This window comes from Nicotiana tabacum, chromosome 14 (genome assembly GCF_000715075.1).
Source record: "Nicotiana tabacum cultivar K326 chromosome 14, ASM71507v2, whole genome shotgun sequence".
NCBI lineage: Eukaryota > Viridiplantae > Streptophyta > Magnoliopsida > Solanales > Solanaceae > Nicotiana > Nicotiana tabacum.
Genome location: NC_134093.1, coordinates 37,933,108 through 37,957,417, shown reverse-complemented (window position 1 = coordinate 37,957,417; position 24,310 = coordinate 37,933,108). Strand labels below are relative to the sequence as shown.

The following is a 24,310-nucleotide window of genomic DNA, read 5'->3' as shown; positions in this document are numbered from 1 at the left end:
AGAGTATGAACTTGATATTGGCAACTTGAAAGATACCGGAGATTAAAATCTTGTAATCAAATTTTAAAATTTGATTATCATATTAAAAATTCAAATTAGAACAATAATTTAATAAATATATTTAAACTTAAAGAATCACAAACAAGAATTAAACTAAACTCAAATTTAATTAACCTCATGATACTTTCCTTGTAAATAAATTAAAACTTAGATTAATTGGCAAATAGCAATTTAAGTCACTAAGAATAATATGTAAACACAAATTGATGGAAATTTGAGAAAAAAAGTTAATGGAATAGAATTATAACGGCTCAACATAAACTAATTAACTAAGAAGGCATCCAATTTATTTACTAAAAGTCACAAATTGTTAAAAAAGGTAATAATTCTAGAATAGTAATAAAAATCTAATCACAAACTAATTAAGGTAAAGAAGTAAAACGGTGTAGTTCTCTTTCTCTAATTGTGTATATATAAAAAAGCTTTCTTGGTCTAAAAATAGAGAAAAAAAGGACTTGTGTCGTTGTAACTTAATATAGGAAAAAAGAATAGTAGGTGCGCATCATGTTAATAATTGGTTTTGAACTCAAACCCTTCTAAAAATTTGAACCCACTTCACTATTGAGCTGGACACTTTTCTTGAACTATGTGGGTTCAAAATACATTTTATAACAAAATATCTTCGGAGAAAGAGAAGATATAAATATATATAGTGTTATTTTTTTACGAAGCGAGTTCATACGAACCCCTTGACTCCACGTGGGTCCGCCCCTGATTCTTATACGAAATTCATTATAGTTAAATAATTTTTACTTTGACCATTAAGTAACATAAAGTTGTTTTTTAGTACATAAGAGTTTGACTCTTTAAATATTTGAAGAAATATGTATAATATATATAAATGTGTAATATTGATATATAATTTATGTATACCGACTAGAAAAAATAAACATTAAACCTGATAAAAAATAAACATTGAACCCATTTGTATAACAATACCTTTATATTTTGAATGTCAATAAAATTGAGAAAAGGAAAAGAAAGAGCAAGATGATTTAGTAGGCTGTGGAAAGGTAGGAGCCTAATTTGGAAAAGACAAGTCATTTCTTCTTAGTTAAAAGACAAGTCATTTCTTCGTTGTTAATCGGCACATTGAATGTTCCATCGTTAGTTTGGTCAATATACTTTATTGCAGAATTTAACGTCTCTAAATGCGATATTCGCACCTTTTTTCTTCTGCAGTGTACCTTACCGTACACGACCCAGTAAAAATAGCCCAACCCAGATCCAAGAAAAGGACCCACCCGTTTACTACCAAACTCCGCCAAAATGTTGCCACGTGTCATGACCAGATTTTCAATACATAATTCAGACAACAATTAAAAAGAAAAAAAGAAAAAGAATATCCTGAGTCACATTGGTGTCATCACTGTGTTGTGTGTTCCTCTTCTGAAACAAGAACATAAGACTTTGTCCATTGAAGAATTAAGAGGAAGAAGAAGGCTGAAAAGACAAAAATGCACTTGTTGAATGCAGTGGAAATAGCTAGAATGGCTACAAGGGTACCAAATTCGTTAGGGGCAGAAATAGAATTTGGGACAGTAACATGGTTTGTGTATGCAGGGATCTCATGTTTCTTGGTACTATTTGCTGGAATTATGTCGGGTTTAACATTGGGTCTTATGTCTTTGGGTCTTGTTGAGCTTGAGATCCTTCAACGTAGTGGCACCCAAGTTGAGAAAAAGCAAGCAGGTTCCCTTTTTAACTTTCTTTAATTTACTTTTTTTAAAAATAATTCTAGTCAAAGAAATTAAAAAGATTAGTTTTTTATAAACTTTTTGTACCTTTATTAGTGTATCTATGTCTATTTGCATTTTTTAAGCAAGTATGTGAAATGGGTGTGAATAATTTGGATTGGATATGTAGAACTTAAATAGTGAACTTCAATTGGATTGAGGCCTATTTGATGGATCAATTGACTGATAAGAAGATGTCTATGGAAGGGAAAATTTTCAACTTTCTTTAATTAAATTTGATAATTCTTGTCAAAGAAATAAAAAAGATTACTTTTTGATACTCTTTTTGGTACCTTTATTTGTGTATCTATATTTGTTTCCAATATTTGAGCATGCATTTGAAATGGGTCTGAATAATTTTGATTGGAGAGGTGTATTTGATTGATCTATGGTAGGAAAATTTTGCGTCTGATGTAATTTTTGAAGGTTTTACCTTTTTTTTTTTTTTTTTTTTTTTATAAGGGGAAGGTTTTGAAGTTTTAATGGAGCGGAATGGATACAGAGAATTCGTATAGTAGTCTCTAATTAGTTTGGAATTGAAGTATAGGTAATTGATTTAGAGACGTTATCTGGATTTGAACTTGATGGGTTCAACCTTTAAAGTTCTTAGCACTGAACTTTTGATATTTTGGGATTCAAGAGTCTTATATTTGTTAAACTTTTGTGGATTTTTAAGTATATATCTTTGTTCATGTCGAATGTGTTGCTTTCTGTTGAACAGGTAGCTCATATGCTACATCCGCCTCTGGATTTATTAATCAAAACACACATATGCTAGGAAAGATTGGTTTTTATAGTAATTTTGATGGTCTTTAATTTTCAAGAATGGCAGAATCTTGAATGGGTTCTCTATTTGAGTTGAGTTGATTTTTTAAAATTTCTTTGACCAAAAAGGTTCTCTATTTTTGGAGGATAGTTCAGAATTGTTTACTCTACTCCAAACTTCGCTTTGTGTGTGTTGCATTGAGATGGTTGCGAAGCTCGATATTGCTTTTCATAATTCTATATCACTATGCCTATTCACTGGTTGAGAAGAACTATTTTCACAGATGTAAATTTTGTATTTAAGGGTAATGCAAGTCGATGCGAACCAGTCATTTCTGGAATAAAGTGTCATGTCTGGAATAAAGTATCCTTCTAACTCTTACTTTAAAATAGGACTGGTTGATGGATAGGCAGCTACCTGTAAATCTAACATAACCATGTGGCTAAATGTAAATGCAGGAAAACCTTTAACTATTGCTATTGTTTCTGATTTGTTGCTTCCTTTTTGGGAGGAATGTTCATTGATGGAGATTTTCTCATTTTCCCTGATTTTTTATCTTTTCAGCTACAATATTTCCTGTAGTTCAGAAGCAACACCAGCTTCTTGTGACCCTACTTCTATGTAATGCTGCTTCGATGGAGGTAATAACCCTGATATCTGGCTTCTTCATTTACTCTAGGATGTCTGCACTCTGCAATTAGGTTTACAAAATGTGAAGCAGAAACATGAAGAGGAGGTTGGATTGGGTGAAGGTGGATGAGAGGCAGAGGCGGATCCAAGATTTGAAGTTTATGGGCTTCTACCGTAATCTCGAATTAATACAATAATAACTTGGTTCACAGTTAGATATTTACAGATATTTAGTGAATTTTCTAATTGAAATACAGGATCTACGCAAAAACTACTGAGTTCGGTGGAACCCATATATTATACTCTAGATCCGCGAGTGATGAGGGGGTGAGCAGGTGAAAATGTGACAGCTCATAAATGTATTACTTGTAAATTGAAATGATCACTGTCCATAAGTAATCTAGTCTTTTTTTACGGACTATGTAGTTTGTGACTGCAGAGTTGTGCAAGCAAAATGATATGATCATAGACTAGAAACTGAACAGATCCACTTCTATTGCCCAGCTAAAGGAAAGCGGGTAGGAAAATTCAGAAGGAGTGACAGTTCTTAAATCAAATTAATGAATCAAATGGGAGAATAAGATGCTTGTTCAAGAAAAATTGATTGATGAAAGTAGATCAAATGTGGAGAAAATTTTATGTCTTTATGTAATTTGCTTACTTATAGAAGTATGTGTTATTTAATGAAGTGAGGAGATGACGATCTTTACTTTTTTTTACTTTTTGATTCTTTCAATTTCAGGCACTACCTATATACCTGGACAAAATTTTCAACCAATATGTGGCCATTATACTATCAGTAACTTTTGTTTTGGCATTTGGAGAGGTAATTTGTACTGCTTGGCCTCAATTAATATCTTGCTAATATTTAAGAGCTACTTGTGATGCTGTGATCCTTCTGCTATTCTTTGCTTTCAGGTTATTCCTCAAGCAATATGCACCAGATATGGACTTGCCGTAGGCGCAAACTTTGTCTGGCTTGTTCGTATTCTGATGATTCTATGCTACCCAATTGCTTACCCCATAGGAAAGGTAGCTACTACAGTCTTCGAGCAATTGCTTCTAAGATATAGCTGGATATCTACAATTTATTTTCTTGAAATCATCGCAATCGTCCAAAAAGAAGTGTCAAAGCAGTTTAGCCAAAACAGATGCATTCTTGACTTAAATTAGTACCATTATTCGAACATATCGGAAATGTTTAAAGGCGTTTTTCTACTTAGATGGCTAGTGTTGCTTTTGATGCACAGCTAAATGGAGAAAAGAGGATTTACCTTTTTTGGATGATTTTGAGAATGACATCAGGAAAATGCATGTTTATGAAGTTGCTATAAGTGAATATAGACGTTTCAACCCTACCATAATCAAGAATAGATCTTGGTCCGACTGCATACGTTCATATTATCTTGAAATACTTGTGTATCCAATTATCTTTATATGATTCTCATTTAGGGTTCTTTCTTGTCTAGAAATTAGTTTACCATTAAGACGAGATCTTGTGGAACCGTTATGTTTATCTTATCATAATGATGTAAATTTTCTATTCCAGTGGAGTTAATTTTGACTCAATTTATGTTATATTCAATATCTGGATGTGGTACAAATGAGCAAAATGGATAATGAGGATTCATACCGCCGACTCCATCTAGCTTGCTACGTAGTTGTGGATATTATGTTCAATATAAGTGTCTTTCATAAAGGTTTATTTTTTCCATCTTATTTACCAAGATATCTAATATTATATGATCTTTAGCTAGTATTCAGTCTCTTCGATCAATTGCTTTGCTGTCTTGAGCTAGTTAGTAAAATTGATAACATTTGTCTATGACAATTTTACTTTGTCTTATAGTGGTCGAAATCAAGAAATGAAATCTGTACCTTTCTCTACCTAGAATATATAACAACATAACAAATTGTGCTTCTCTAAGTTCTATTCTCTTGACTGCCCGGGGAATGCTAATGTTCTTCCACATTAGGGTGCCAATTCTTAGAAGTGGTAGAACATCTGACTTCATTTATGCTGGCTTGTCTTTCCAGATCCTGGACTGCGTATTGGGACACAATGAAGTACTATTCAGACGTGCTCAGCTGAAAGCCCTTGTTTCTATTCACGGTCAAGAGGTCTGTATTGTATCATGATTTGCTGGAGTAATTTGAATGTGTAACTAGTAGTCACTAAGCTACAATTTCCTTTGGCATTTCGTAAACCATGATTCATTATTGAGAAATTTGTGCAGGCTGGCAAGGGAGGTGAACTTACACATGATGAGACGACAATCATTAGTGGAGCACTAGATTTGACTGAGAAGGTAGTGTCAGTAAAACTGTCATTTGTGACATACTCTAATCTGTCAGTATCTGAGTTCTATAGTTCAAGACACAAACTCTTGACTTATATATTATTTATAGCCCATAATCCCTTTTTCTTTGCGGGGGAAGGTGACCCATGAAGAAATACTCAGCAACTGACCCTTAACTAAAGTACACGATGGCAATATATAGTTTTTTAAATCTTCTAGACTCTTTCTCTCCTTTTTAGCCAGGGTGGTGCAATGATCATCTTCTCTTTTGTTCTACTTTTTTTCATATCGATAGACTGCTGAGGAGGCAATGACGCCCATTGAGTCAACATTTTCATTGGATGTCAATTCAAAGCTGGACTGGTGAGTGTGAGCAATTAGTCTGCAACGTTCATAACTTATCAAACTTAGTCTTCCGCTCTTTAAATCTTGTGAAGCATCATGCTACTCAGATTAAGAACTTTCAAGGAATGACATTTCACTGTCTCATGCACTACATTTTATCTTTAATTATATTGTCACCGTAATCAGTGCGTCTGCTTCTCTTAATTGTGGCTTCCTTTATGAGAATCAAGCAACTAATGAGTTTTCCTGTGCTAAGCTCAAACATTTGAGCTGATGGTTAACTTCTCAAAATACGATTTCTTTTGTTATCAGTTTTAATGATCAAGGGCAAGCACAATGCTTCCATCGGTTCTGCTTGGAACTCGAATGTGAATAGTTTAATGTAACATGACATACATTTACTTTTTAGATCAGGAATCCATGTATGTTTTAAATTCAATGCTTACATGAAAGCGATATTGCGGTTAATATGCCATTACTGTACTTACCAAGGTGTACTTCTTCATCTTTTCTCTTATTTTGGTTTTCCTTTTGGTGTGTGTGTGTGTGTGTTGTGGGGGGGCGGGGTGGGGTGGGGGGCTGTAACCAAAGTTAAATAAGAGGCTTAAAAGGATCTCTTGCCAATTGAACCTTAGGTGTTGAGCTAAGATTATGTTATTATTCTTCCAGAAAATTGAGGAATACTCTCTCCAGATGAGCTTCACGTAACAGTACTTTCATAGCTGTATACAGTTGTTATGTGCTCATGCATATGGTTGTTGCCTTCATTTGCTCTATGCGATTCCTTGGAGAGATGTGATTATAGATGTGTTATTGTTGAAGGATTAGTCGTATGTTCACTTTTACTTCTTAAATACATACTGAATGTGTCTAGCCATATCAAGATGTCAACCCTGGGAATGCTTTCTTGAATATTAAGCTCAAGGAGGTGATTAAAACATTCTTTATTCCCATCGTAGGGAAGCAATGGGAAAAGTTCTTGCTAGGGGTCATAGCAGAGTTCCTGTATACTCTGGCAATCCAAAGAATATTATTGGTCTTCTACTGGTGAGTTTTGCATAACCTTCTTAGCACGCTTCACTTGTAATCTTGCTACTCTTTGAATTCATTGATGGTTTAGTACTTAATTGATGTTAGGTGAAAAGTCTTCTTACTGTGCGGCCGGAAACAGAGACGCCAGTTAGTTCTGTTTCTATTCGGAGAATTCCACGGTATTAATTTCTAATTATATACTTTCTCTGTTTTGCATTTGTGACATTTAAGCTAGAAATGTTGTTCGTCATACATGTTTTCAGAGTTCCTGCTGATATGCCGTTGTATGACATACTAAACGAGTTCCAAAAGGGTAGCAGTCATATGGCTGCAGTAGTGAAGACTAAAGGAAAAAGCAAAAAACATCCTTTGGTCATCGAGGAAGAGAAATCTCAGGATGGTGCAGTCACTGGCGGAAATTCTCTGTTAACTACTTCTCAAACAAAGGATAAAAAGCCAGATAGCGTTGTCGTTGATATTGAGAAGGCTAGAGTCCCAGCAGCAGTAACCTCGCCAGCATCTGGTGATGCAGTGATGGATTCATTGATTCAGTCATCAGACGATATTGAGGAAGGTGAAGTAATAGGTATAATCACCTTGGAAGATGTATTTGAAGAACTTTTACAGGTAGCCTTTGGGGTTCTTTCGGTCTCGTACTTCGTGTTATTCTGCCAGTTGGGATAAGAGATGGCACTTACATTATAAAGTTTGGTCTTGGTGCAGGAGGAAATAGTAGATGAGACCGATGAGTATGTTGATGTACATAGAAGGTGGAGCTGGACATAGAAAACTTAGTTATATCTAATCAGTATTATATGTTTCGGGGAGGATATTCTAACATTGATATTAAACAGGATACGTGTGGCTGCTGCAGCAGCTGCTTCATCAGTGGCACGAGCTCCATCGGTTCGTAGATTAACAGCCCAAAAGGCAGCTGTAAGTGCACATGCATTTTATATGATGAAATTTTCTTGAAAGTCTGACGTTCTGTGTGAGATCTCTAAAATACATAACTAAGGTTGCAAGACACAGGATTCACATTTTGACATCAACTGATTGTCGATGACCATGCTTTGACACCTATACTATATGGAGCATGAGCTTTTATGGTGCACCTAATGTATCTATTTTATTTGTCTTTTTAATAAATGCCTGATGCATTTAAAATTCGTCAAAGTTTTATGATGAGATCATATATATCTATTTTCAAATGATTACTAATTTATGATGAGATCATATATATCTATTTACATCTATTTTCTGTTTCTTACGATGCTGATATTATTTTTTTGGCTTCTGTTGCTGTCACTGATCTATTGTCTATTGTCTATTGTTTATTTTCTTCTTCTTGAGCCGAGGGTCTTTCGGAAAAAGCCTCTCTACCCCTCCGAGGTAGGGGTAAGGTCTGCGTACACTCTACCCTCCCCAGACCCCACTTGTGTGATTTTATTGGCTTCTTGTTGTTGTACTAATCTATCTGCTGCTAACAAATAAGAAGACACATTGTTAACAATCTGCTTGTACAAACAACTGGACTGTCCCAATCCTCCAGCCCCTCTTTACAAGAAAAAAAAAGAGAGGAAAAGAATAAGGAGATAAAATGAAGATGACTGGATTTATGAGGAGCTGAAGCTGGAAATCTTCAACTAACTGTAAATTCGTGTAATGCAGAGATCTACCTACAATAAATTGCACACACTTTCGATGTCTTTTAGATTTTCAGTTATTGACCTTGATTATTAGAATCTATAAACCAAGTGGCATAAATTTTAAGAGGCTATATTGGTATAGATTACTGTGAAGAATCTATCTTCTTTGATTCTTGAATTTATTACCTTGTTATTCGAGTGAAAATATACACTGTCACTGTACTTGTGAATGGGAGTTTTGCCTTTTCTTGACCAAGGTAAACTTTTTAATTTTGTTTTTTGTTTTTTTTTATTTGATTGTTCAGGGAGGCCAAAGTAAGGAAGGCCAGAGCCCCAAAAAGTCCACTGAGGACCTTTCTACCTCAAAAAGAACACAAGGGAGTCTCAGAGAACCTCTTCTTGATAACAAGAGATAAAAATAATGTGCCGAGGCTTTTCTGTTTCAGTAATGGGTGAAACCAGAGTGGCTGTAAATTTTGAGAGGACATGGCAAATGCTTCTGCAATCCGGGTATATAATTTTATGAGAAAATATTTATTTATATGAAATGTCTCAGGTTCATTAATTGTGTGGGAATACTATTGTGTAAAGACAAACTCATAATAACCATGTTGGTAAAGGAACGGCTTTCGTGGCTCATTTTGGTTATATTCTGAGTAGAGCTGTCAATACGAGCCGGCGTAGCCCAGCCCAGCCCATACAGGCTTTGGTAGCCCAGCCCACTGTTTCGATAGGCCTTAAAATGGTGAGTCCAACCCAGCCCTACGTGGGTACGGGCCCCCATAGACCAGCCCACTATTTTTATAAATTATTTTCCATATTTTTTAAACCAAAATTGCAAACACATATATATTTTCAAGCCAAAAACCATACTTGTTGGATAGAAAGTTTCTGCAAAACTTAATAACTTTTGATATTGTTCCAATATATTACTATAAAACACAAAAAAGGAGGATAATATTTCATTCATTAAAATTCAATACTCAAAATAAACTACTCAAAAATACTTTCAAGGTGCTCATAGTATATCCAACGCCAATAAATCATCTTCATCTAGCACATTTGAATTCTCTTGTGAAACAAAGATGTCTTAACGTCTTCATTTTTATTTAAATTTATAATGCAATGTTAATTAGTTAAACATTAAGAAATAACTAAAATTTTAAGGACAAAAAATATTTATATTCACACAAAAAGTATTACTAGTTTAGGATTGGACTACTCTTCTTGTTATTTTTAGTTTCTTATATTTTTTTTTATATTTTTTATATTTTTAATTAAATACGTTATTAAGCCCACGGGCTGGCCCAGCCCAGCCTCGATCAAGCCTCATGGGCCACATGCTTACTTGGACCGGGCTTAAAAGTCTCATTTTTAAATGGGCTCCAATTTTAGCCCAACTCTATTAAATCATGGATTGACCTGGGCTGGCCCAGCGGGCCAAGCTCATATCGACGGCTGTGATTGAGTGTTATAATTCTAAAATTAATCACTCCTACTAAATAAAGATATTACAAGTTGTTTTGATGCAACATTATCATTGGATAAACCTTCTATCGTCTCATCCATCCAATAGACTCACAATTCCTTTTTCTTTTTCTTTTTCTTTCGTTTCGTTTCTTTTTTTCTCCTAGGCTTACCAGTGGTACTAGTACTATTTTTGTATTTGCTTATTCCTGGTTCTTTGTTATTACATGTTGTGTCATTCACTTCCGTTACCCTATTACCTTGTTGTTGCTATTATTTGTTGCATTATTTTCATTGTTCCTTGAGTCGAGAGTCCATTGGAAGCAGTCTCTCTACCATTACAAGGTAGGGGTAAGGTTTGCATATACATTACCCTCCTCAAACCCCACATGTGGGATTACACTGGGTTTGTTGTTGTCGTCATTGTTGTTGTTTCTTTCGTTTCTTTTTAGTACTTGGTTGATGAAACAATAGGAAAGGTAAGGTATTTCGTGTAAACTATAATTGCTCCAAAAATAAATAAGTAAATACAAACAAAGACAAAAAAAATGGGAGGTTAAGAAAGAGCTGGAAATTCTGAAGCTCTTTTCATGATCCTGACTTAGAAGAGTAGAGAAGCTGAAACAAATGGAAATGCTGTTATGTAATTACAACATTCATGTAAGGTAAGTTGGAACATGGTCTTGAGCCAATTTTGGTCGTAAGATAAACATTATAAGCTGGAACATGGCCTTGAGCAAATTTTGGTGGTCATTTCCTTTCCTCAGAAATTGAAGGCATTACATATGCTCAAACCATACATTAGACACGACAGCATAATGATACAAGTATGCTTTCAGTTAACCTTACTGACAAGCAAAGGGGGTTCCACAATTTAAACACGGTATTGTAGGTTTTGGGACGAGAGAGTAAGTTCTGTAATATATATCTTACTCTAAACCCTCAGGGGTTGGCCTGGTGGCAATTGACTTGAGCCTTGGGGTTTGCTCCCTTTCAAGGTCTCAAGTTCGAAACCCACTGGGTGCAAACAATTTCTGAGGGCCATCGGACTGGATAAAATCTGAATTAACCGTGGTGCACTTGCGGGAAACTCCTTGCCGAGGGCCTGTGCACCCCCGGGATTAGTCGGGTCTCAAAGAGACTCGGACACCCGGTGCAAAATCAAAAAAATATCTTATTCTATCTATACTTGCTTTCGACACATAATTGTATGAACGAAAACAAGAAAACAACGAGTTCTACTAAACCCGCAAACCAATGGTCGGATCTGCCACTACTGGCTTACAGAGTTGCTACAAACTTAAAGTTGTCTTTGCTACAAACTTAAAGACCCTTTACATTAACTCAAGAATGTATAAAAGACATGACAGGATAATGATTTCCTTAATAATTATGGAGTATTTTACCTTAGGGTTTGACATGATTTTGTGACTTGGTTGTTGTTTATGGATTTGATTACTGTTTAATTGATTGCATTTCTCTTCTTCATCAAAATGCTCAATCATTTTATCATTCCAAAGAAGAAGAGTTACTGAACATCTCCAAATGATATAAATCCTTGTTCTCTGCTCTTGAATGTACTTACTACACCTCTGCCATGACCTAAACTTTAATTTTCTTTGCAATAGTAACTCCCTTGTCATCATTATCATAGAACTACCCAAATCCAGTGAAAAAAGTTGGCTATTCAAGAAATCATCAAATTGGCTGTGCTATTGGAGAGCATACATAGAGAAACTAATAAAGATTCTTTGATAGCCAAGATTTATATAGTGGGAACCTCAAAAAATCAACAAAATAAAATAGAAATTAAGGTAATTGACAGATGTTGTTTGCTGATTGGGGAGCTTGTGCCAGGTTGTAAGGGTCCTACTAGTTTGGAAGAAGAATAAGCAGAGTGATATCAGCTTGTCTCCCTACCAAACTAACCAAAGAAAGGGACTCGACCCAACTTGTCTACTATTTCAATTTTCAAATACTTAATTCTTGAAGAACCCCATAATTTTTCACTTATAAACAAGTGTTTTTCCCATACAAATAGCTTTAGTTGGGAATGAATATTATTGAGATATGCTATTTATAAATTATTCCCAAGAAAAATAATCTTTTTCCGATTGAGAGAGAATATATAGGGAGAGATAAGAATAAAATCGTCGTTTTTGGTTTAATAATGCATGAACTTTGATTTTTCGCAATATGAAACTGTTCTTAGCCACCTTCTTAATTGTCCTAGTCCTTTGCTTATTTCAAAAGGTATAGTACAATAAACAGTGTAAGGGATAATGGATTCTTTTCAGATTGATAAATTCATTTTCCATAATTGCGCTCCTCTCTCTCTTCTTACACATATTGTCCTCCTTATATCCCGTGTGTATTTTATTTTTAGGATTTAACTTATATATAATAACAATATAAGTAATTTTCATATTGTATTAAATAATTAATTAGAGCAAATTATTTAATGCCTGGGTTATTTTTATTGTTTAATATTTAAGTTATCAAATTAGAATTACTATAAACAACTACAAAAGGGAAGTCTTTGCACAAAGTCAAAAATTGTGGTCCTAGGCTCCTAGTCATGTGTCCAGGAGGTTAAGAGTTCAAGCTGCTGAAACAACCTCTTATAGAAAATGCAAGGTAAGGGTGCCACCAGATCAACCCAATAGGGTCCGGTTGTTCCCTCAACTCTGGGCATAGGGAAAACTTAGTGCACCTGCACCAATAAGTTATCATCACCTAATGCACAAAAGCTAAACTCTTCTTTTTATAGGGAAAATTTCCATTTGAGCTCTATGTACTTCTTCCCACCCCCTTCTTGCCACCATATTATTCATTGGATGGTCCATCAATTTCCATTTTCATAAAAGTAGAACATGCATGCATTACATTCCCCAACAAATAATAACTATGAATCGATTTAGTTTCTCGTTTTATTGTCTCCTTTTCTTTCTTCTTTTCCTTGAGATCGGGACTAAAGGAAAAAGAACAAGAGAACAAATTGAATAACTAGAATGTAATGGTTGCCCCTACTGCTATGGGGAATATAGCTATATATAGTTATATTTGTTGGTTATGAACTGAATATTTACACAAATTAATAAAGGAAATTAAATTGTACAGACTACTTCAGAAAGGAAAATAAGAAGGTCAAGTAACAAAATGTCATTTACAATTACGGAAAAGAAAACACAAGGCGCATTCATCTTTGCTAGGTTTGGCCTTGTTTTTTAACTTTGGACAGTCTTTCTTCCCGTACCCCTTTTCTTGGCAAAAGACGCATTCATCTTTGTTGGGTCTTGATCTTGACTTCAATCTTCCTTTCTTCGTTCTCATTTGGTTTTGAAAACGACCTTACAACCAGTGCTTCTCCTTCTCCACTCTTTTGCTTTTTTCTCTTTCTTTGTTCATAGTTGTATAAGGCATAACAAACTTCTTTGAGAGATACTTCATCATTCCCATGAAGTAAAGTTGTTTCGAGTTGTTCGTACTCATCGGGAAGTGAATTTAATAACATTAAGGCCATATCTCTATCACTAAAAGTCACGTCCATATTTTGCAAATCTGTAGCCAACTCATTAAAGCTGGTGATATGATCATTCATTGTAGTACCAGGAACATATGTGAAGCGTAACAGTCTTTTTTTCATGAAAAGTTTATTTTGACTGTTTTTCTTCAAGAATTTATCATCCAATGCATTCCACAATTTACTTGCAGAAGTTTCTTTTGAGTATGGATACTTCTGTTCTCTTGCGAGGTAAGATCGAATGGTACCACAAGTAATGCGGTTGATAATCTTTCAATCTTTTTCTCTAATATTGTCTGGTTTATTTTGTTCTATGGCAATATCTAGCCCTTGTTGAAAAGGACATCAAGAACCTCAGCTTGCCACATCCCAAAATATCCCGACGCGTCAAAAATTTCAACTACAAAATTTGCATTTGACATAATTCTTGTCATAAGCGAAGATGCTAACGACGTATTACTGACACCCGATGTGGACTCTTCATTTTTATTATCTCCCATTTTTGCTACAGATACTATTTATTTACTGACAGTACAGAACACCAAAGTAATTTTTTTCTGATGTGGAAGTTCACCACAGAGCATATTCAGATAGAACCTTGGCTCCGATACCAATTGTTGCGGAAGCCGAATATATAGAGAGTGATTAAATCACAGCTACTATATCTAAATGTAGCTAATAAATAGTAAATGAGACAATAATAAAAAGAACACTAGAAATTAACGAGGTTCGGCAAAATTTAATTTTTGCCTAGTTCTCGGACGCAATCAACTCAAACTTTATTTCACTCCAAAAATACAAGTGAAATACTACAAGAGAGAAAGAAGATTCAAATGCCTTAGGAGATAAGAAGGCAAGTGAGAGATGTTTACAAATGAACAAAACCTTTGCTATTTATAGAAGGGAAATGACCTTAATAATGTCATGCATAACATCACATTAAGTGTGATCATGCAATGTAAATTCATGAAAAAATGCATCTACCAATTTCTTTCTAAAAGGAGGCTTCAAATGTCCACACTAGTTCACAACTTCACATTAATCTTGTCAAATTCAACATAAGGAATATGGATTCTTTTAATATTGATAAATTCATTTTCCATAATTGCGCTCTTCTCTCTCTCTCTCTCTCTCTCTCTCTCTTCTTAGACATATTGTCCTCCTTATATCCCATGTGTATTTTATTTTTAGGTTTTAACTTATATATAATAACAATATAAATAATTTTCATATTGTATTAAATAATTAGTTAGAGAAAATTATTAAATGCCTGGGTTATTTTTATTATTTAATATTTAAGTTATCAAATTAGGATTACTATAGGCAGCTACAAAAGGGAAGTCTTCGCACAAAGTCAAAAGTTGTGGTCCTAGCCATATGTGTCCAGGAGGTTAAGAGTTCAAGCTGCTGAAACAACCTCTTATAGAAAATGCAAGGTAAGGGTGCCACCAGATCAACCCAATAGGGTCCGGTTGTTCCCTCAACTCTGGGCATAGGGAAAACTTAGTGCACCTGCACCAATAAGTTATCATCACCTAATGCACAAAAGCTAAACTCTTCTTTTTATAGGGAAAATTTCCATTTGAGCTCTATGTACTTCTCCCCACCCCCTTCTTGCCACCATATTATTCATTGGATGGTCCATCAATTTCCATTTTTATAAAAGTAGAACATGCATGCATTACATTCCCCAACAAATAATAATGCAGCATTGCTTCTATGAATCGATTTAGTTGCTCGTTTTTATTATCTCCTTTTCTTTCTTCTTTTCCTTGAGATCGGGACTAAAGAAAAAAGAACAAGAGAACAAATTGAATAACTAGATTGTAATGGTTGCCCCTACTGCTATGGGAAATATAGCTATATATAGTTATATTTGTTGGTTATGAACTGAATGTTTACACAAATTAATAAAGGAAATTAAATTGTACAGACTACTTCAGAAAGGAAAATAAGAAGGTCAAGTAACAAAATGTCATTTACAATTACAGAAAAGAAAACACAACATGATTTACATAGCGATCATGAAAAAAACAAAAAAGCAAAATTAAATTGAAGCACAACCAATCTAGAAAACTAAATCATCCTATAATAGAAAAAGAATACAAACCGTGATTTACACAACGATGACAAAGGTAAGTACGTGAACCATAACTCAAGAGTAATTGTCCCAACACAAAAGCATAGTTATACAAATCCTCATAATATAGAGCTTCCCCTTCTGTTGTTTCACCATTCTTTTTACCTTTTCAAACCTCAGCAGCTTCTTCATTCTTTCTCTTAGTTTAATGAGTTCTCTAACTAAAAATTTGCACTAAGAATTCACTAATTATAGCTACTCGATCAAAAACTCCAAAGGGACCTTCTATTTATAGTACATGAAGACATGACTTAACTTAATTGTATATATAGATAGATCCATCATATGCAAGAAGGAGACTGTACCAACAAAGGTTGTGATATAGTGGTAAATACTCCTTCAACTTTAACTAGAGGTCTCAGGTTCGAGCCCTTGATATATAGTCATTTTTACTAGGGAATGCTTTACCCCTGATGTGGGACTTCCAAACTCGAATCTAGATTTAATTGGGCCTAATTACGAGTACCCGGACACCGAATAAGAAACAGAGAAAATGCAGACTAAATTTAGGTCAATATTAGAGTAGGGACACAGTGCACCCTGAGATAACATCCATGTCACGTGCCTTTTCTGGTTTAGAGTACCAAGTATATACATATATAGATAAATTTTGCCTGCCACTGATGATTGCCACCCGTGTAAACAGTTTTTAAGTTAACTTAATATATAACATCAAAACGTTATCTTCCATGTGAAAAATTAGCCCCACTTTCTCTGTCTTTTCATGAACACACCACTAGTTCTTCCCTAACTTGCAAAGGGACATTACATAAATCAAAAGTTAGTATGATCAGAGCTTCCAAGACTGTCCCTATCCATGCAACATTAACTTCACATTACAAATTCTTTCATTTGTATACACAGTATAAACAATTTTTACAATATTAATGTAATGTAATGTAATATGTATTGAAATTAGTTGGCAGTCTCTAGACAGATCACTTGCTTTTTTTTTTTTTGGGTACAATCATCTGGTATTCAGTACCCCACTAGCTCGACTAATCCGAATTCGTACTACATACAGGGGCGTACCCACCTTAGTGCAAGCGGTGTCATCCAATACTGCTTGGTCGAAAATTATTTACTAAATATAAATCTATATAATATGAAAAAAATAAAAAAAAAGTTAAATAAAGTGAAATTGATACCACTTAACAACAAATGTGACTTAGAGCCGTGATTGAGCGCATCAAATACTTAATGTTAGGTTGTGAGATCGTGATGTTCTCTTAATTTTTGGAACTATAAATCTATTATTTAAGAAAGATACAAGTTAGAAGGAAGCAAACTCTTGACCTCTTTTAGAAGGTATCAACTAAACCTTTAAGCCTTAAATCGCTATGGTGCCATATGCTCACAGAAAATGTCTAAGATAAATGTATCATAGGTTATTATGAATACACTTAAAAAAAACAAATTGTAGTAATTTATTTTGAGTTATGTTTTATTAATATAATTTGATCATATTTTTTAATTACAATATTGTTTCAATTATTAGTTCATTTGTTTAATTTTTTAAAATATCGACACCGCTTACGAAAAATTCCGCGGCCGGCCCGGAGTAGTGCATAGGGCCGTTAAAGAACAAAGCATTCCCTGCCAAAGGTTTCTCTATTTCCAGGCTAAAAAAAAAGGACCTTGGTAAAGGGCAATATTACAAAACCAAATAAAGAATTTTTATACTTCTATAGCAAGACAGTTCCTCCAGGGTCGAGAAAAACCTTGAAATTCAACTGTAGGAGATTTTATTGAGTTTCAATCCATGATCCTTAACATAGATGTCCCACTGGCATGCTAAAGCATGGCAGAGAAGTGCTAACTCCTTATCTTTAAGGCAAGAGGAATCAAAGATAAGATTTTTAAAAAGACATCAAACCCTCTAAGTGGACCTATGAAAATGAACTACTTATCTCAAGTTAATGCATGATCAAAGCTGATTGATGGGACAAGAATCAAGATTAAATTTGGCCCTGTCCTTGTGGAGTTTTGGATCAATAACTCAGTTATGAACACAGTTTGCAAGCTTAATTCATGTCTAATTTCTGTAGGGTGGGACAGGCTATTAAAGGGACAAATGTTTTCAAATAGTGGGAATGTTATGGCTTTATTGAACTCAAAGGAAAAGACCAGAGTGGTGGGGGGAAGTTTCCCATTGGCATGTCAATTGGGTGATTTGAGAGTTTAATAATGCAAGGGGAAGTGTTATGCTTGATTGTGACTAACTGAGACACCACAATCACAACATTCTCTTTTCAAGCATAGCCAAAAAGGTGAAGCAATTCAATAAGATGCAAACCACTTTTGGAAGGTATAAACTGGTTGAGTCCTTTCTGGTAAAAAAATCAGACAGCTCATATTGCCTTTATATTATTTAGGTGGCAAAATTAACTCATGAAAATATGATATAACTTATTTGCTCAAGTTTAGTAGAGTTGAGCTGGCATTTTTTCATGGAGGATCAGTTTGGACACATCTCAACTGATCATCCCATTTAAAAGTTCAACTGATGTGGGCTAAATATGTAAATAAAATTGACCATAAGGAAATGTCAAAATATTATTTTTTCAAAAAATATTTTTTTTGATGTGTTAGATACAACCATAGTAAAAGAGAAAATAGTTTTGCTTGGTAATTAAATAAATTATAAGAAAATCAATAAAAAAAATTAAAACTTGATAAGAGTTGGGAGGTTTGGACTATATATGACCTACAGTTTAGCCGCTTTCAGCCCGAGTGACTAGGGATGTCAATAGATTTTCAAAAATCGATTAAACCACTGAACCGTACAGTACCGCACTGACTGATTATATAGGTTCTTTTATAAATAAAACTGTAGGTTTTTATATAAATTTATAACCGTACCAATAGTTAGGATATGTTATAAATTTGATTAAAATAAATCGAAAAAATACCGAACCACACAGAATAAAATTTTATAAAAAAAATATAATTTATACATTAAATTTAAATATAACAAAGCATTAAATCTTTTTCTTTGGGTCTTGGGATTATGAAAACATTTACAAACTAACAAGTAATTAGAACTTAAAGTCTTAGTTCACAAACCTTTTTTGCTACTCCTACTAAAACTAAATTAGTTCCAACATATTGGGTAGCAAGCCACAAGGTATTTCAACAATTTTGAGCAGCAAGTCACAAAGTATTGAATATCTTTCCTCTTATATAATTTAGATTTCTATTAATAGATGCTTGAGTCACAATTTGACTAATATCTTTTCACTATATGATTCATATTTTTCTTATGTTTGCTTAATTTTTTTATGTTGTTGTAGATTAATAGCGAGATGAATATCTACTTTGGCTATCCTTTATATTTTTTTGATTCATCGTCTTTTAAACAGTAAAAATTTCTATATAGTTTTACCGAAGTCCTTTGTAAGTACGTATATTATCGTGTTCTAACTTTTATTAACGACTCTTAATTACATGTTATTTTAAGAAAAATACTAAAAATTAACCAAACTGTACCGACATCGAAGAGAAACCGGGATGATTGGGACAATTTCAAAATGTCTAATTTTGGCTATACAAAATAAAGTAACCGAAAAATTAGTATGATATAAATTTTATAAAATAGCCAGTCGAACCGAACCATTGACACCCCTACAAGTGACCATTTAGCGTAAAACTTTTATGAAACACCCTATTTGATCGTTGACATTTAAATTGTACTCGGTTTTCTAATGTTATATAAGTGGTATCCAGTATTTACAAACTTCAAGCAAAGTCTTCTCCTCCTCCTACTAGAGTTTCTATGCATGAGAATAAGTGATATTCAAACTTCTTGATAAGTTATGTGCCTTTGTGTTTTGATTATTTAACAAACTTCATATGAGAACCAGAAAAGGAACCTAATACAAAGTCTCTCCGTGCTCAACAAGTCAAATGTCTGGCACAAGTTCCAATGAAATTAGTTAAGGGAACGACAGAGGAAAAAGATAGATATCAGTTCCTCCGATCACAATACAAGTCAACTCTTTACAGTTGTTAAAGCTGCTGCACTGTTGTACTGCACACGCACCAGTGCAACAGTCACTGTTGAAGCATGATGTATACCAGACACTTTCTTGCATCATTCTAGTGACCTTACCTATATATTACCAACATGAGGCAACAGATTACACACACTTGCAAAACCCTAATACATAATTTACTCTCAAGTGTGCAGCCGCCTTCATTTACTCCAAGGCATTGAAGAACAAAGCAGTAACAGAACAAAGGTCCATATCCCAACATTGAGTACATCATGTATCCTTAGTATTGTTGTATTTTTGTTAATGTTATTCACTAATAACTCGTACTCAGCTTATTTAGAAGCATCTCGTAGGATACCTTTATAAACCATAAACTGTGTGTTTGTGTTTGACTAGAGTTAGTCAAGTGGTTAGCTTTGTAATAGAGTTATTACAAAGAGGCTTGCAATGTAGTTATTGCAAGTAGGTGAGGGATTAAGAGTTTAATTCCTAGGTTACAATATGTTGTAATCTAAAGTTATTCGGTTAGTTAAGTTGAAATCCTACGAGTGTAGGTCGCGGTTTTTAATCCCGTGAGTTGGGAGTTTTTCACGTAAAATATTATTGTATTATTTACTTACCGCAGTGTATGTGTGTTCTGTGGGAACTGATTGAGGTTCTCTATCAGTTCGATGGACTCTTAGTTTTCATCAATTGGTATCAGAGCAGGTTCTTTCTATAAGGCTAACACTTAGAAAGGATCTACATGGCTGCTCCACCAAATTTTGAAGAAGGTCAATCAACCTACATACCACCAAGGTTCAATGGACAATACTATGGATGGTGGAAGATAAGAATGCATGATTTTAACATGGCTAAAGATTCAGAGCTCTGGGATGTCATCTGTGACAGACCCTTTATCCCTATGAAGACCATTGGCGAGACATCTGTCCAAGTTCCAAAGACAAAGAAGGAGTACAATGATGCCTATCGCAAAGTCATCGAGAAAAACATCCGAGCAAAGAATATCCTCGTCTATGGTATTGGACCAGACGAGTACAACCGAATCTCAGTGTGTCAATCTACTAAAGAGATCTGGGAGGCTCTCCAAACTGCACATAAAGGTACCACTCAAGTCAAACCGTCAAAAATCAACATGCTCAGTACGAGTATGAAATCTTCAAGATGAAGGAGGATGAATCCATTTAGGACATGCATACTCGCTTTACTTCCATCATCAATGAGCTTCATTCTCTATGAGAGATTATCCTAAGGAACAAACTGGTCAAAAAAATACTCAGTGTGTTACCTGGTTCCTGGGAGAGAAAAGTCAATGCTATCACGGAGGCAAAAGATATGCAAAAGCTGACGATTGACGAACTCATTGGAAATCTTAAGACCTACGAAATGAAGAAGAAGAAGGATAATGAAAGAAGAGAACCCCAAAAGGAGAAAAACCTGGTTTTCAAAGCAGACAACAGTGACTCAAGTGGTGATAATGCTGACATGGACTATTTGACACGGAGGTTTCAGAAAATGGTTCGTAGAAATGGAGGTATTCCAAAAAGGGAAGCTCTAGCAGAACAAAAGGCTATGATTGATGTCACAAATGCGGGAAGCCAGGACATTTCATCAAACATTTTCCTCTTCACAAGTAGGACCATTACAAGTACAACACAGACAAGACGGCCAAGAGGAACCTGGTCCCCGACATGAAATTCAAGAGAAAAGATGTCGCTGATAATGTTGTGAAATAAGCTCTTGCTGTATAGGGAGATTCAGTGGATCTGAGGGTGATGATGAACAAGGCGACACCTCCATGATGGCCGTTGAAAGCGAAATAACAAAATTTGAAGTCTTATTCTCAAAAGAAGCTGGTATCCTTAGCTAATGTCTTGATTGATGCTTACCATAATCTTATTAATGATAAAAATATTTTAACTGAGGAAATATGTGAGGTAGAGCATGAGAGAGATGATTTACTGGTCGTAGTTGTTGATTTGAAAGAAACCATAGAAGAGTTAAAGAAAGAAAAAGATGTTCTAACTAAGAAAATTGAAGAGGTAGAACATGAGAGAGATGACTTGATGGTAGTAGTTATGGATCTAAAGGAAACAGTAGAGGAGTTAAAAAGGACAATAATTCAGTAAAAACTTCAATAGAAAATTGCATGAACTCTTCAAAAGGAAAGGAAGTGGCGAGTGAGGCACACCTTAAGCTTGAAAATGAACTCAAAAAGGCAAAATTGAGTTTTTGTGCTGAACTTGAAAGAAATAGACAACTTCGGGAACATCTAAGCAGGGTTAAAAATGACCTAGATAAATCTTGGAAGTGGACTTGATCCTCTGATACAATCACTTCCATATATAAAATAATGGGGGAACATGCAGGGAATCGGGTTCAAAAAAGAAAAGGCTCTCTACAACCCACATAGCAAGTATGTTACTGTACTTGATAACTTGCTTTGCACTCATTTTGGTAACATTGGCCATTTTAAAGATTCCTGTAAAGCAAGGTTTCAGTCCTAACGGAAAAATAAAGTTTTTGTTGAAAACGTATCTACTGCTAAGGAACCTGGTTCTCTAAAAACGATACGTGTGATGCCTGCTTGGATAAAAAGAAGTTTAATTCACCCCTCTCCTCTTTACAAGGGACCCAAACTTGCTCAGGTTCCTAAGTCTAACCTCTGATTTTCTTGTGCATGCAGCCGTGAAGGGAAGCAGTCAAAGATGGTACGTGGATAGAGGCTGCTCTACACACATGACTGGAAGTACTGATGATTTACTTTTACTCAAAGCCTTGCAAGGTGGGAGTGTGTCTCTAGGTAATGGCAAAAAGGGATACATTCTGGGAGTTGGAAAAATTGGGAAGACACTCACCCATTCAATTGAAAATGTATACTATGTGAATGGCTTGAAATATAACATGCTGAGTGTCTCTCAAATCTGCGACAAAGGAAACAAGTTGAAGTTCTTATCAAATTCTTGCACAGTCACCAATCTTGTAACTGGTGAAGTGGTTCTTGTGGAAAAAAGATTCAAATACATATATGTTGCAGACTTTCAGTCTCTGAACAGTGGCGCTAATAAAACCTGATGCGGCGTGCAGCCCGATCCTATCATTAATCAATAAATACCTGTTGCAGCGTGCATCCTGATCCCATCATGAGTCAATAGTACCTGCTGCGGCGCGCAACCCGATCCCATCAATATCACTCACAAATAGGCCCTTGGCCTCACTCAATCATCAATCTATCTAGTCTCTCAGGCTCACAACACTCATGCCAATCAGCCCAAAACAATGATACATGATGTGACAATAAATAGTAACAAAGATTGAGATATGATATGCAATGATGAATGCGACTGAGTACATAACTGCAATTTAAGCAAATAACTCAACACCAAAAGAACAACCGTTGTGGGTCCCAATAGTACCAGCACATAGCCTAAACACGATTTATATCATAAATCACAGCTCAAATTCTCTAACACATAGAGTAGATATGAGTAATAGCAAGATTCAGTGACTACCCAATTTCATAGGATCGATCGAGTCACAATTACTATGGTGCACACCCACACGCCCATCACCTAGCATGTGCGTCACCTCAACACCAATCACATAACACATATTCCAGGGATTCATACCCTCAGAACCAAGTTTAGAAGTGTTACCTACCCAAACCGTGCAAATCTCTACTCCAACAAGCTCTTGCCTCGCGATTCGGCCTCCAAACTCCTCGAATCTAGCCACAAACAACTCAATAGAATCAACACAAACTATAAGAATCAATTCCATATGAAAAGCTAAATTCTTTACCAAACTTTAGAAAGTCAACTCAAAAGTTAACTCTTGGCCCACGTCTCGGAATCCGAAAAAATTAATAAAATCCGAACACCCATTCAATCGCGAGTCCAACCATACCAAAATTACTCAATTCCGATCACAACTCGACCTTCAAATCCTCAAATCAAAGCCTATGAAGTTTCTACAATTTCCCCCAATATTTCCAACCCAAAACACTAATTAAATGATAAAAAAATGATATATTTATGTATATTAACCAAATCCGAGTTAGAATCACTTACCCCAATCAATTACTTGAAAATCCAACCAAGAATCGCCTCAATCCGAGCTCCCAAAGTCCAAATATGAAATTTTACTCTAACCCTTATTTTTGAAAACTTATATTCTACCTAGGTGCTCTTCTACGCGATCGGGGGAAATGCTTCGCGATCGTGAAGCACAAATTCACAGTTTGCCAAATTAACTCTCCGCGAATGCGGAATCCCACACAAGAATGCGATCCACAGTCTCCTCAAGCTACGCGATCGCGGAACCACTCACGCGATCGCTAAGAACAAATGCGTGGACTCCCAGCCTCGTCTTTTCTTCTTCGTGGACGCGACTTAACCAACGCGTTTGCGATTCATTAACTGCCAAAGCTCCGCAATCGTAGACCACTTCTCGCGATCGCATAGAACAATCTTCTACCAGTGACAAACAACTCTTCGCGATCGCGTATAAGTAAACCAACAACAGAAATCAGCAGTTCTCCAAAGTTCCAAAATGCGTCGAACATGATCCGAATCACACCCTAGGCCCCCGAAATCTCAGTCAAACATACCAACAGGTCCAAAAACATCATACAAACTCGCTTGAAGCGTCAAATCACACCAAACAAC

The 24,310-nt window shown here is 35.2% G+C and overlaps 1 protein-coding gene across 1 annotated transcript; it reads left to right on the top strand.

The window, feature by feature from the left end:
• Positions 1-1,237: 1,237 nt before the first annotated feature.
• Positions 1,238-9,157, top strand: LOC107792320 (DUF21 domain-containing protein At4g14240). The gene is made up of 13 exons (XM_075229514.1): positions 1,238-1,752; positions 3,127-3,203; positions 3,935-4,018; positions 4,111-4,224; positions 5,230-5,313; positions 5,430-5,501; positions 5,788-5,855; positions 6,797-6,884; positions 6,975-7,048; positions 7,133-7,496; positions 7,593-7,639; positions 7,724-7,805; positions 8,824-9,157. The coding sequence occupies exons 1-13, from the start codon at positions 1,518-1,520 to the stop codon at positions 8,932-8,934; spliced, it is 1,500 nt and encodes a 499-aa protein (XP_075085615.1). The 5' UTR covers positions 1,238-1,517; the 3' UTR covers positions 8,935-9,157.
• Positions 9,158-24,310: the final 15,153 nt, after the last annotated feature.